This window comes from Lycium ferocissimum, chromosome 3 (assembly GCF_029784015.1).
Source record: "Lycium ferocissimum isolate CSIRO_LF1 chromosome 3, AGI_CSIRO_Lferr_CH_V1, whole genome shotgun sequence".
Taxonomy (NCBI): domain Eukaryota; kingdom Viridiplantae; phylum Streptophyta; class Magnoliopsida; order Solanales; family Solanaceae; genus Lycium; species Lycium ferocissimum.
Window position 1 is genome coordinate 31,673,759 of NC_081344.1, and position 15,848 is coordinate 31,689,606.

Consider the following 15,848-nt stretch of genomic DNA (forward strand, 5'->3'; position numbering starts at 1 on the left):
CCACACCCCTCACCTCAACCACCCACCACCCACCCACCCCTCCACCCCAAACCACTCACCCACCCCCACTCACCACCTACCACGACTACAAAACATCTCCACCATTACTAGTGAACATAAATGTTTCATTTTTTTTAATCAAATAATATTTTATTCTATTAAATCTGTATTTATTTTCTAATAGTTAGTTACTTTTTTATTTGAATTGTATATTTATTATGTTTAAATAAATACGTTCTGCACATTCAGACGTTGAAAAACAATAGTCTTAATCATTTAGTGTTCAGACCTAGAGACAACATCTTAATCATTCAGATGTGCATTAAGATTCAGACGTTTTAATCTTAATGAAAACAAATGAGGCCTTAGTATCTCCATCACTTGATCTTATTTTGAATTATTTGGGCAGAGTTTTCACTATGTTTTACGCTTTCCTACTCATGATCTTTTAAGACAGCTTATTTAGTATTTCTATCTTCTTATTCTTCGTTATCCGCATGTTTTCCCCAACTTTAGTTTGAAAAAATCTTATTATGTAAAGAAAATGTCTATATAAAGAATGATTGAAGCTCCTAAATCACAACGTGATGTAAAATTCTCATGTTAGAATCCCACGTAAGTTAAATATATGGATTGTAGTCTCACATACGATCTTGAATAAACCTCACTATCTACATCAAACACCTTTTGAGATTTAGTCTTAGACAAAATCCGTTTTACTCTAAATCTGTCATTGAACGTGAATTTGAATTATAAAATTTGTTACTTTACAGGAGGATACTTTATTCTTTCTCCAACTGAGAATCTACCCTCATTTCTCCATCTTATAAAGACAAGTAACGACCATTTTTAGTAACAACAAATACGATATTAACATATATGCCCACCGACGAGTTATGAAGAGTCACTTTTGCACTTCTCAAACTGATTTTTCTTAAACCTAATCTTAAATAATCGAAACGTAATCCTGTCTCATCAATTCAGTCTTAATTACTACTTCTGCAAAATCAAAAGAGATACAACTCAATGTTCATATCATAACGAAGCAATCAAACAAAGATCACTATAGCTATATATATCAAAATAAGTAAATGAGAGTCAAATATGGTTAACCAAATAATTGGAAATGATAGTGCCCTTGACGTTACATTTAGATCATTTGTATAGAGAGCTAGTGGTAGATTCAAATTTAGATGTCGTAAGTTCTGAATTGAGAGATTGAATCTTAAAAAGTATATCTAACTTATATATTCTTTGCGCGCACATATAAATAAATATAATTCAAACCTGAAATGCTGAATTTGGTCGAACTCATGGACCCATAATTGGATCCGCCAGTCTAAGAACCAATAATACCAACCTGCCAACTTGCACCGCATTATTTAACAGATGGTTGATATATACATCATTTTCTCCCACTAACCTGAAAAATAATTCCATTTCCATGTGCTCATTTCAGAAAATTTCTTACAACACATTATCTTGTGGGATTTGCAGAGTGCACCATAAAAGATGAAACTAAGGGGACTACTCAATACTGATATATATGAACGTCTAGGGAACATGATCATGCTTCACCTTTTCAAGATTTAAAAATTTAAATTCTTATTCAACCGACAAATAACTCAACTACCCAACATGTACAATTTAGTGGGTACTCTTTTTCCTCATTATATTGAACGAAGAGAGAGACACATATATTAGTCACTTCTAACGCAAGTCTCATGAGAATCCATTACCCTCATATAACACTTAACTTTTTCTATGTGGAAGTATTGATTGGAAAAAAAAAAGAGATGCCAACTGATTCATCAAACATTTGAATGAAATGCTTTTTTCACTTTTCTCCTTCTTCGAGACAGCACAATATTTGGGAAAGGCTAATAGCTTGAAAGTGACCAACATAAAGGATATTCCGAGTTTAGTAGTACTAAGAAATACTAGTAAAACTATTTTTTTTTCTTTGAAAAAATGTAATGAACTCATTTTGATAAATACCAATTATAATCAAGGATGTCCTACTTAAGGATCTTCTGGTACGGTGCGCACCTTTGGGTGTTTTCTTGGAGATATCAACGGAAACATAAAAATAAAAAGAACTTACCATCAAATCAATTAAATTGAACCAGTCATAAGTCAAGATCATGCTATTCATTGGGAATTGAAGAGCATATATTGAATGATTAATTTTGATTTCTTGTTATCGTGAAATTCGCCCTCAACATGCAACACCCTTATGCGGAGTTGTGGCAACCTCTTTTTCTTATTTGATGTGCTAAGTAAGCGAAGAAGATAGCAACATTCTGAAATCTAGTGAAACTTCATCCTCACTTTCATTACCAGGGAAAATCAAAATTAGGAATTCACTTGGAACCAACAAATCTTGGTCAAGTATCAAGTCAATGATTGGAAAACAAAAAAAGAATCAAGTCGAATTCCATTTTCTTTACTCCTTTCGTCCACTTTTTTACTTACCCATTGTACTAAAAATAGATATTAACTTTTACTTATCCAGTTTGAAAAACCAAAAGATAATTTATCATTGTATACGTATTAATCCTTATTAGTAAGTATACTATTCATTTCCTATTATTTGGATGACTTACAATAATTCGGAGTGACATAGTAAAATTACTATTTTATTTATTGGTTCTTAAAGGGTGTGTCAAGTCAAAAATGAACAAATAAACATGGACAGAGGGAGTAATTGAGTAGGCTCCACAGCCCACCTTCCCTTCCCCTCCCCCCATTAAAAAAAGTTGAAAGCTATGAGACCAACTTATCGTTCAGATGATATTTGTGAAAGTGCAGTCAATTCTCTAATACAGTCTCATATCCATGTTACTCAAATAGTGATGATGATAAGCACAGAATGAAGATGATGCAATTTGGAGCTGAAATGAAAGGAAATTGCAGAAAACAAAGTAAGCTAGCTGAGAAGATATAACTAGGAATTCTCATGCATAAGCTCAAAACAGCAGCTAGTTCAATGCACAAACCCTCTCTTCAGAACACGTGAATGAGGAGGACCAAAAATGAAAATATAAACATCTTCATACTAAAATATGTAATTAACTAAACTCTTATTAAAAAACACTCAGCGGTCTATCTGTCAATTCCCTAAGTTTGCCAAAACTTAGCAACCCCCTTATAATCAACGTATAAGTACCATTCTCCAAGTGTATTCACCATCATATACCTTACCACAATCCTTTTCAGTTTCTCCCTTGGTGAAGTGCCTCGCCCATTCTCTTAACATGGCTAACAATGTTTCGACATTGAATTCAGATTCAGCAAATTCTGGATACTTCAAAGAAGCAAGAGACAGTAGACTTCTCAGCCAAAAGATCTTCTGGTGTAGTCTCTATGCTGGTCAAGATATACAGTAGAGACCAACTGTGTAGATATTAGAGCAATCAAAATATCAAAGTACTTGTGAACTTATTAGTTGCATCTATTTTATTTGAAATGTCATCAGCAGTTTCCTGTCACTTTGCAGTTCACCTAAATTCTCCCAACCTTCCCAAGAATGAAACTTCCACATGTAGCTCAGAAGAATATCCCTTATCGCTTGTATCAGTAGCTTCAAATAGTTGTATAAGCTCCAGAATGTAACTCAAACATGGGTGGAATTCTGAAAGTTCTCATAAAACTTTTCCAGGAATAACTGGTATGTTTCAGAACTCCCCATCACATAGTAAACTAGTACCATAACACAAGTATGTTTTCTTGACAATGAGTCCACATTTTCAAACCGTTGAATTGCAGCAGTAAAATTCTTAATACCAATATGTTGAATCATAATTCTTAAAGCCCACTTCAACCACCCATCCATTTGAAAAGGACCATCGTTACAGAGCATTTGTTTCAGTAGTATAGGATCAAAGATAACTTCAAGGTCACTTGATAGATCATAAAATTGTCTTCCCAGACTGACCATCTTCATAAGAATCATTAACTTTTTAATCATTAATACAGTATTAATACCCCTTCCTCCACATTGATGTGCACTCTTGAATGTGTTAACTGAACACTCAAATCACTCAGTTGGATATTTCCAATACAATATTCATGTATTGGACTCTTGACTGCCTTTACCGTCAACCAAGCATTCTCATGTTCATAACTTCATACAACACAAAGAGCATTGAATACCAGAGGAAGCTTAACTACATAAAAGTGCCTGCAAAGGGAATCTTCTCTTCTCATCCCAATGTAGAACAATCAAACAAAGAATACAATGGTTTCAATAAATAACTCATTTCCATGAATTGAAGTACTTAATGGACATAAAAGGTCCCCATGGACAGAAACTTTCTTAAGAAGCCAACCCAACACGAAAGTATTGTAACATTGTACTGTGAAAAATCGGAAGCAAGTAGGGCTGAATTGCATACAGGAAGCTTATCATAATAGTTTGCACAGTTGGAGAGCAGAACACTTCTCCACTTTCAGAGGTTCGCTTCTTCCCTTCGGCGAAATATCTGGGGTAGCAAGTAGCAACAACCTTTGATTTTGGTTTGGCGCCTGCCAATCTCGTGCTCGATCGGTTGTTTGTAGAGAGCTGTGCACTGTGATAGAGAGTGAAACATGGAACCTGCCAAGATGAAATGACAAACATGACTTGATGGCATTCCTGTTAATATTTTCTGCTGTCCTGTTGCAACAGTAATTGGAGTTGAAAACCTTGCTTCGAGACATGAATTAATCCGACACCCAAAATACTTTCTTAAATTATTAACTCAAAGCAAACACTAACCAAGAAGTTAACAAAGCTGAATTTCCACGTACATTAAAGGCATACCAATCTAGATACAGATGTGTATGAACAGATAACACTTGTACATGAGAAGACCTTAACAATAAAGGAATAAATAGCACAAATACACTTGTACAACATGAAGCCTCGACTATAATGGAAGAAAGAGCACAAATAATGCCTTAAAGAAATATTTGGTTCCGTCCAAAAGTAGACATCAAAGTCCAAGAGTTAGCTAAATGGACTCAACAGGTGACAAATGTAATAGGTTTAAATATTTTAGTTCTTTTCTTAATCATTTGGTTTTTTTATTGTGTTGGCGAGTGGGGGAATAAAAGAGGGAAATTCCTGGAGCTCTTCAGGTGTGCAATCATTTAAGAATATAGAAAGGAGGCCAATGAAGCGTTTGAGGATACAGGTTTGAGACTTCAGAATACAAATCCTAGAGATCAGCAACTTACACAACACGAAGGTAAAATCATAAGATAAGTTAGTGCATTCCCATGATCTAGTAAAGTATAAATCCACAACTGCATATGTTCCTCCATGTGGCAAAAACCAGCCTAGTCAAACTGACATACTGACAGAAAATAGTAGGATGTTCAATTGAAAGATAATAGCAAGTTTTTCACAACAAAACATACATAGCAAGTTTGTCACAATAAAACATATATAGCAAGTTTTTTCCAACAAAAAAAATAAGCTAATATCAAAAGTTTCGTGACACATACACAAAATCAATGAATATTTTCAAAAAAAACACACAGCTTTTTCATACTCAATAACCTGTCACAAAATTCTTACCAGAAAATTCAATAACTGTTTTCTCATCTTCAGGGCTGGTGGAATGAGGCATAAGCATTGTTTGAGTTGGTCCAGCACAGCCAAGAGACTGATATACACTATACACATCTGTGCAGTCTGCAACAGGAAATATAGGAAAGTGACATAAGTGAAAACTCTATTTCCTGAAGTTTTCTTTATTATGCCCCACATTTCTCAGACAACAAATCAAAAAGGTTATCGATAAATTATCTAATAGTTTGAAGTTGGAAAAAATAAGCATGTCTCTGCTAGGGATGGCAACGGTGCGGTCCGGTGCGGGTTGTCTTAACCCGCAAAATTTCAGCCCGCCCCGCCCCCGCATTTTTTTTAAATTCCCACGAAAGTTGCATTCAAATTATACTAAATACCAGTTTAAATCTAATTAACTTTTGAGCAGCTATTAAATATTTAGATTTAACTCTTACATTATGAACTACCTGAAAAACAGAAAAATACATAACCATCTCATAATTAAGTTTATTTAAACCATTAAACTCTCCAGAACAAACAGTAACTAATAATGCATCAGATAAATAACCAAAGTTGGCTAGTGTGCACTAGAAACATGAAATTACCTTAGATACATAGTTCTTAGTCTACTTGATCTTCCCCAAAGTTTTTCTTTCAGGAATAGTTGGGAGTAGTTTTTTATATTATGATCGACTATTCCAGATAAAGTTTATGCATGAAAAGTCTAATAACAATGGACACACAAATAAGAGATAGGGAGCACTGCCGAGACAGGAAGAACGAGGGCAAAAAAAAAAAATAGAGATAGCCTGAAGTTATAAGTATAACACTCACGCCGCCCCGCACCGAACCCGCATATGTCTAAACCCGCACCGCCCCGTTGCTAGCCCTAGTCTCTGCCACACAGCAGACAAGCATATCAAATAGTTTAAGTCAACTTAGCTTATTTAGAAGAATGTCTGGTAAGACGTTAAAACTAACAAATAGATATATACTCTTCTTTCCTAGAAAATTTGTTAACAGTGATTTAAAGAAGTGTAAAATTTCTTAATTTACTTGCATCAAATCACAGTTATGTAACTACAACACTAAAGAAAAGTAAATATGCGAGAGAACCAAACGATTACCTTCATAAAAATCTCTATTCCATTCCAGAGTGCGAGAATTCATCATTCACAGGATAGTACCGCAGCTTGAGAAGAACAAATTACATTTCTTGCAGCAGCTACACTATGATGATATCAACCTCTAGGTTAAAATTTCTCTGCAAAACTATGGAGCGCATGTTACCAGTAATCCCCACACGAACAAATACCATTCTTGAAGTGATGAAAGCGATTGGAGTCCCTTACAATAATCTCTCTCTCTGTTATCTTAGAAATTAGTTTAGTCACATTGTGACAGTCCCCACAAACCCGCAAGTTCTTATAGATCCGTAACAGACTTTTAGGAGGAGTGTTTAGAATTCCATAAGCAATAGCCAATCTCTCACTATGACTGGTAAGAATTTGTTCCTTTTCATCATCCTCAACATCTTGCAATACAAAGGTATAGTCTGGAGTATAACCTAAGGTCTTCATCTTAGCAGTTAAAATACCTAATTCCTCATATATCTCATCGCATTGTGGATGAGACTGATTTCCCGTATAAAAGACTTCAATCTTATTGTTTAGTTCAATTGAGCTCCATCCAGGAGTCTTCTTCAACCCCCTGTCTCTAACCAATGATCTCACTTCATTCACCCCCTCCCATTTCCCATAATTAGCATACATGTTAGACAGCACAACATAATACCCAACATTCTCTGGATCGACTTCAAACAAATGATCTGAAGCCAATTTACCCAGCTCAGCATTTCCATGTACTCTACATGCACCAAGAAGAGCACCCCAAACTGAAGCATCAGGCTGCAAAGGCATGCTTTTTATAAAATGGTATGCCGTTTCTAGGCGCCCAGCCCTAGCAAACAGATCAACCATGCAGCTATAGTGCTTTAGAACAGGTTTGATGCCAAACTCTTGCTCCATCATTTGAAAGTATCTTTTACCTTCATCAACTAACCCTGAATGGCTACAAGCTGCCAATAGAGATAAAAATGTTACATGATCTGGTTTAACACCTTCATCCAGCATATCATTGAATAGCTTCAGAGAAACCCTACCATGTCCATGAATACCATGACATGATATTATGGCATTCCAAGGGACTGAACTCATCCTAGGCACCTCATGAAACAAAGACATGGCATCATCCAGTCTTCCACATTTTCCATAAAGGTCAATGAGGGAGGTACCAACAAAGACGTCCAAATTAAGAGCTACTTTGAAAACATACCCATGAGTCCTTGTTCCTTCTTGCAATGCTCCTAGATGAGCATAAGCTGGCAAAATGCTCACCCAAGTTCCTTGGTTTGGTGCTATGTTATCACACTCTTTCATCATGTTGTAAATTTTGATAGCCTCACTTGCAAGTCCATTTTGAGCATAACCTGTGATCATTGAGTTCCATGACACTACATCCTTAATAGGGATCTCGTCAAAAACCTTACGACTACAATGAATAAGACCCAACTTTGCATACATATCCACAACAGTATTACCCATAATAACATCTTTCTGAATCCAAGATCTCCTCAATATAAATCCATGAACTGATCCGCAACAACGAAAACTTTTGGTCTGAGCTATACTAGAAGCTAAGCTCACCAACGTCAACAAGTCAGGGCGAATCCCAGTTATCATCATCGCTTGAAAGTACTTCAATGCTTTTTCGGGAACATTATTTTGCTCATATGCAGCAATTAAAGAGTTCCATGATACTAAATCTCTTAATACCATCATATCATCAAATACTTTTTGTGCATGTCTTAACTCACCAAATCTGGCATACATGTTTATTAAGGCATTCGATACAAAGACATCTAATTCTAGTCCATGCTTTATAACATACAAGTGAATTAACATCCCATGCACAATATCACCAAGCTCTGCACATATAGGAAGTACTGTTGCAATGGTCACTGAATCCATTTTTATACCCTCTAATCTCATCTCATCCAACAGGCTCAATGCGTCCATAGCATTTCCATTCTGACAAAACCCAGATATCATAGCATTCCAACAACCCATATCCCGATAAGGCATGTTCTTAAAAATGCTAAAGGCAACGGTAGAAGATTGGAAACGGCAATACATATGCACCAAGGAGGCAGCTACAAACACATCCCACTCTAACCCAAGTTTTGAAGCCCAGCAGTGTATCCTTATACCATCGATTATATTATCACAAGCTTTCAACACTGGAGGAAAAGTGTAGAAGTCAGGCTTAACATCACCTGTGGACAACATTTCATTCAAACAATTCAGAGATTCACGGAAATGACCATTACGAACATAAGCTGATATCATCGAATTCCAGGTATAAGCATCTTTATTCTCTATCATGCAGAAAGTCTTCCGTGACAAAGAAACGTCACCCAAGTGAGCATAAAGATTCACAAGTCTGGTGCCAATAAAGATACTCTGAGCCTTCCCTGACACAACGAGAAGGGCATGAAGGCACTTCAGAATGTAGATTTCGGTACAAGAGTGGAATAAACGCTCAAAATCAAACTCTTTTTCCTTGCTTGCAATACCATTTGATAATACCTCATTGCAACTTCCACTTGAGTATAACTTGCAACAGAAAGAGGAGACTGGCAGAGATTTTGTGGAACGCCAACATTTGAAGGCCAATAATAATCTGCAGACACAACCGAAAATGAAATCAATATGCATATCCAAAATTACATGTTAGAATCCTTCCTCTTTCTGGAAAGTACAAAAGGAAGAAGAAAGCATCATATCAGTAGTCAAAATGCCACGATAATGTAAAGAGCAGAACGGGAATTTGAAGCCACCACTAATCCAAATAGGATAATAGAGACGTAAATCAACTATAAGCTCCTCCAGATAAGATGTGGAATTACCAACCATGCAGCTAAAGAATACGTGAAAGCTAATGTTTATGTAGTAGATTTTGAGGCTAGGCTATATAGTTGCACATCAGAGAGTTCTGACTACCCTCAAAGTCTGGACCTATCAGGTTAAGTATTACAACCACGTATGCGAACAAATTACCTAGATTAACAATACTTGAGATGGTAGAAATCTTCTCAGGTATAAATGAAACATGTAAATTAGGTTGTTGGCGTTTGAATGACTTAAATTTTTGCTATCAAAAGCATCAGAATATCCTTCTATGATACCTACTTTATCCTAAAGGATATGTACACCTTAAATTGCTCTCAAGAGGACTCATAGGACGGGCATATTTTTTTCGACAATCTACAGATTCCTATTCACACTTCCAATACTTTTTATTTTTTAAAACTGGTAACTGACATGATTTTTTTTTTCTTTTCAAATATCACTTCTTTCAGAACTTAAATGAAAGAGGTGAACAATCTCAGACTCATCTTTGGCTTCTTGAGTCAGATGACCATTCCCAACCATCAACATCAAGACACTTCCATTGAAGCGCATCAACCAATTCATCACTTGCATCCTTTTGTCATAACTTGTTCATTCACAACCCTTGAAGGTTAAGACATTCAAGTGGTTCTTTTGTTCATGGTTAGACTAAACATTTAGACTAAACATTCATCAACTCTAACAATTGAGAAGGTCCTGTAGATTATCAAGAATCTGAGATTGTTCCACTCCAACAGCTCCAATTGTTCTTATATATGCAAGAATAGCGATGAGATTCAACCTGCCTGTTCTTTTGAAGTATGTGGCAGTTCCAGAATTGGTTTCAGTGAGGAAACAGAAAAGGAATAGACAGATATAGAGAGTTGGATTGCAAGCTATATATAACTCTTCCAGTCGATCATGTGCAAGATAGAAGGATGTCGTAGTCTTTTTATCTCCTTGACCTTTTCGTTAAGGAAATTAGAAGTCTCTGTTCCGCTAATGTTATGCTTTGTATTTAATTATAGACTTAACTCTCCTCTTCTTTGCATTCTTATTTCTACTTTCCTATGAATCAATTTGATGTAGCCCATGAAAGAAGCATAACCATCGTTTCTTTTTTTGATTGTATATAATTTTTAGTTTAAATTAGGTTTTATCTATCATAGAGACCTATTGTTTCATGAGTTATAACTTATAGAGCTGCCTATTCTATAGATATGACCTGTATATTTTTTTAGGACAGATAACTTGGCGTATTGAACTGATTTTATCACATTCTCCCTCTCGCCCTTCTCTTCCATACCTCTTCCTTTCGACTTCTTTTACCCTTTATTTCTTTCCCTCTCTCTCTCTCCTCTCCACACTCCTATCCTTCTCCCTTCTTCCTCTGTTATTCTTCTTTTTTCTCCCCTTTCTCTTTTCTTCCCTTGCCTTTCTCCATTTTATCACTACAAAAATATTCATTTCGTCTAATTCATCAAAAAGTAAGGAAAATTTTGGCATTGTTAACACAAACTAGCATAGCAGCTTATGTACTTGGCTAGTTGGGTGTAAGTGTCAATCCGAGTTACTTTTATATAAGGAACAAAATTGCATCAATTTATGTTAATATAAAATACTAAGCTTTATCGGTGCTTGTGCTTGCAGCAGCTTGACCCTCATCTAGACGGCGCGTAGGGTAGCTTTTTAGAAGTTAAATAATCTAGGATGACCTACCACCATAACATTGAGAAACTAGCAAATATTAAATCTCAAAAATGATAGAGGTTTGATCGCCATAGGGTATAAGCTTTTTTGTAATTGGTGTAACTACCTATGGATGAACCAAGTTGTATCACAGGAGTGAAGTTTATGCCTCTTTATATCAATCTATGACCATGTGATTTGAGCTTGAATAGTTCCTTCAAATCAAGGGAACTACAGGTTGGCAATACTTGTGATCTTACTTCATTTGAAGTTGTCCTATCAATTGTATTACTTACAACAGTTGGTGTTTGTGATATTAGTTCAAGTATTCCCCCTATTTCACTTAAATTCACTAGATGTCCTCGCACTTCTGTGAGAGGGCTTTGTGCTTCATCAGCACTTCCAAGAAGACTATTTTCCAAAGAAAGAAAATCCCAAAGGGGATGCAATTCAAGATGCAATCAGTAACTTAGCCCACTTGCTTGTTTAGGCTTTTCATCATCTACATGTAGGCTAGGTATGTTTTTGACAAGGGTGTAGGATAGGTATGTTTTTCTCCAGTTGCGACTAAACATGCCTATTTGTCTGGAGGGAAAAAACTTAATCAGCATGCAAAATGGTTTTCCTTAACTGTTTACAGTTCTTCATTACCTACTAAAAAATGTATACTTCTTTGACCTAGTCAAGAAAGAAAAAGAGTTACTAACAATCAAAACAACCGTCTATTCACATTTCCAATTGAATTTTGTGTGCCTTATAAATGCAACGCAAATAAAATCTAAACAATGTGAGATGGAAGTCTTGCCAGACATCTTCAATCAAACAAGAACGTTCTAGATAAATGCTTGCAGTACTATGAGACGAATCCAGCAGAGAAAAGTTACACCACATTGTTCTTACCTACCTCTGTGACATGGCAGTATTGACCTCAGCACTGACATGGCACTATTGATCCTGACAAGATATTGACAATCTCCTTACCAGCCTGTTTGCGCAACCAAAAAGCAGCACCAGCAGTTCCAACAAAATTTAGATTCTCCAAATGACAGCTTTTCCATTCCTATGTAGTGAGTGAAGAAGGTTCAGAATGTTGCATCACATTTTACAAGCTACATTACAATCACTATTTTTTGAGAATGGTAAGGATAACCAGATTACAATCACTATACGATCAGTCAAACGACTTTTTTCATTGCAAACCAGAATCAATATGCATCAGCTTCCAAATCAGGAAAGAGCAAGACAGTTGCATATGCCAAGTAAGAAGCTTTTTTTTTTTTTTTGGATAAATAAGCAAAGAAACTTACTCTATTTGTTATCCTCTTTGAAACTTTCCTTGGAATCTAGACTTGTTTAAACCTTTGGCTGGACTTAATCACCCAAACCTTAACTTTTCTTTAACTATCTTGCGTTGAATATTCTTGATTTAGATCTTTTGTGCAAAAAAAAAAAAAAAAGTATGAGAATAGGGAAATAAATATCTTATCTTATAGTTCCCTTCAGCAGATGTTTTCCTACTTACTGGTAATATTCCCTTATTGCAGTTGAGTAAATTGGTAAAGGCAAAACATGTGTCAAGAAATTGTTTAAAAAGAAACAAAATAGTAATAGCAGTAGGCCTCCGAAAAGAAAATTTCTTTATAAACAAGAAAGCAACAAATCTTCGGAGAGATTATGAGGTTTTGTTCATTTCATGAAGAATGCGCACTAAGTATCCATACCCATGTACCCGCAAGGGTGGCTCAGTTGGTTGAACATGAGACTTCCACAATGGAGGTCTTAGGTTCGAAACCCCCTGCCTACGATATTAGGGGACTTGCTTTCTGGGTCGAGCTCGTCGCACGAGGCTTGCCTAGTGCGGGTTACCTCCCCTGTGTGGTTTGCAGGCTATTGCACAGGAGCAGAGTTTACCATGTGCGCACCCAAAGGGTAGCGGCTACGGGATCCCTTGCCATAAAAAATTAAAAATAAAAAATATGTTACTCATTAAGAAAAAGAGGTTTTTTTGTTAAAATGGTAATGAAAAAAAAAAAAAAAAAGAAATCCAAAAAGATGTTTTGTTCATTTCTGGACTATCAACTGTTCAATTGATTACTCAATAGGAGTGAGCAACATATGTGTATCTTGAGTTATAAATCTACAAATGCCCATAATCCTTGTCATTCATGTACCAAATAAAAAGAAACAAAATACTAGAGAACTACCAAGTTGCTTTATCTACAAAAATGTAAAAGGGCCAGGAAAATATCCATCCATTGACTGGTTCTAGTTGCAATAAAATGGTTTAACAAGAAGAATACCTACATGAAAGATGTTTCTCAAAATTTTCTACTGATTGGTTGACAAAATGACACCATCCTTCAAAATGTGCCACCATTTTTTTTCTGAATGGAAAGGGAAAAAAGAAAATGAAGAACATACAAATCCAGATGTCAATAAAAGCTTTCACTTTTACACACTACAGCACCACTACCTAAAATAGCATCTCATGATCATTCAAACTTACCTAATATAATCATCAAACGCAAAGTATTCACAATGGTAAAATGAACATTTTAACAATGCAACGGTATAAAATGTGAGTGTAACACAAAAACATCGTAAAGCTCGGCATGCCAAAGAAGGACCCGATCCATAGGTTCAGTGCTTATGATTTCAAGCATAAATACAGCAACAAGATGAGCTGAAACCTAGAAAAAGAGGCCCAAGCCAATATTATCAATAAGGTTTTTAGCGACATTTAAAGCAATGCAGTCAATGAAGGACCGAACCAGATGAATTCTCCCTCTTAGGCAATTGTGTGAATAAATGAACCAACTTTACGCACGATTTCAATGCCCACAACAACGAGCTATTCTGATTCATTCAGCCCAAATCTCACATCATATTTTAGCACCCCTTTAGTCTACCAACGGTTTACGCATGGAAAATTTAAGGAAATTAGAAAGTAGATTACTTCAGCTTATCTATTATTCATGTTTCCTATTTCTTTGTAGGAGTTGTTAGCAGTAAGGAGGTTATTCCTCCACTTTCTCATTTCAGTCTTAGTAGGAAGTTATTTTCTTGTTATTAGGTGGGTGGTTAATCCACCAGTATTGTATTCAAAGTTATTTGAATTCAATAGAAAGATATGCACAAGTTTTTGAGGTTCTCTCTTCTCTTAATTCTATCTACATTAACTCTGATTTTGTCTAGCATCGTCCCATAACAGGGGACCGTAACATCATATTTCCAACAGTTGGACAAATTCTCTGCCTATTACTTAACAAAAGAACCCAATAATAAAAAAGTAAAATGCTAAAGAAACCATTTATAAAAACAATAAACAGCAAAATGAAGTTTATATTATACATTTACATTAATTTTCCACCTACTGTCCCAAAGAAGCTACTGACTTAAAATAACTGAATCCCATATCTAGTGCAAACCCTAACTACCGTGAGTTTCAAAGCAAACAAAAGAGTAGCGGTCTAGAGATATGATTTGATAAATGAACACCTTATATACATACCGGTTGTTGCAGGATCTCCGCTGGTATGAAAATTTGCGGAGGGGTATTAGCTATACTTCGCTTATTGGAAATTTGGATTTATATTTGCTCTCAAGAAAACTTGTTCGTTTTTTTTTTTTTTTTTTCATTTTTCGTTTCCCAACTTGATTGGGATTTGGGGGTTGGTATAAGAAGAAAATACTTTTAGGTGGGAATAAACTTGATACTTCTCCTTCACATTTTTCGCTTTCCGATATTCAAAATGTATCAACTTTTATCAATATTTTAAGATATATTTTTCATCAAATTGATTTGAGAAAAAAACAGAAAAGCTGCAAGCCTACAACTTATATTACTTTTCATGTAGCTTTCTAATAAATAAATTTTAATTTTAAAATATTGAGTTAATCTAATTCAATTTATCTTCAAAATTTAATTTCATTGAACAAAAAGTAAAAAGTATCACAAGAGGAATTACGTAATAAGTTAGTTTTAAATTATTATTGGGTTGCAACTTTAATCCTGCCTTCTCTTAGGGTCTGTTTGGAAAGCCACCTGATAATTGGAATTGGTGTAATTATTAGGGTAGTAAATACACAACCTAGTAATTACACAGTATAGTAATTATCACAGCCTGTTTATCTGTCATATCGTAATTACAGTATAATTACACGCGTACTGTTGGTTGCACATGTGTAATTACATAGTTTGATTAAATTTTAAATAAAAACTAATTATAAAAAAGTTAAAGTTAACATTTACAAATATGTGCCTTTATAAATGATATTAAATTAGACATTTAAGATACAAATTGTTTCTTGAAAATACATTAATTAATTATCATATATTTGTAAGTAAAAAATAATTGATATATAATTTTCATATTAATAATATTTTAATTTAATTAATTATAAAAGCTAAAAGCATATATTTTGTAAGAATATCATGGACGCATGTTTATAAAATGATTAATAGTTATAACTATAATGCCATAATATAATTCAAATGTTTGAAAAAATAATGAAGCAATTCTAATTGAAAAATGAACGGCATGCAATGTGAAATAACAAGTCAATGCTACTGAAACAAATAAATTGAAACCGAAAATATAACATAAATTTAAGATCTACTTTTTTTAACATAATACTCTTATGTTGACTTCCAA

The 15,848-nt window shown here is 34.9% G+C and overlaps 1 protein-coding gene across 24 annotated transcripts; it reads right to left on the reverse strand.

Moving 5' to 3' along the window:
• Window positions 1-2,944: 2,944 nt before the first annotated feature.
• Window positions 2,945-14,900, reverse strand: LOC132050175 (pentatricopeptide repeat-containing protein At4g33990). 24 transcript variants are annotated; one of them, XM_059441291.1, is made up of 7 exons: window positions 14,705-14,900; window positions 13,494-13,577; window positions 12,915-13,140; window positions 12,094-12,253; window positions 9,202-9,295; window positions 6,682-9,081; window positions 2,945-5,339 (listed from the first exon to the last, which is right to left on the reverse strand). In XM_059441291.1, exons 4-6 carry the CDS (start codon window positions 12,132-12,134, stop codon window positions 6,841-6,843), a joined length of 2,376 nt encoding a protein of 791 aa, XP_059297274.1. In that variant the 5' UTR covers window positions 12,135-12,253; window positions 12,915-13,140; window positions 13,494-13,577; window positions 14,705-14,900; the 3' UTR covers window positions 2,945-5,339; window positions 6,682-6,840. The 24 variants fall into 24 exon arrangements, with proteins under 24 accessions (XP_059297274.1, XP_059297273.1, XP_059297270.1 ...); XM_059441290.1 differs by having other exon boundaries at window positions 6,682-9,086; window positions 9,189-9,295; XM_059441287.1 differs by having other exon boundaries at window positions 2,945-4,597; window positions 5,221-5,339; window positions 6,682-9,295.
• Between the last annotated feature and the right edge of the window lie 948 nt (window positions 14,901-15,848).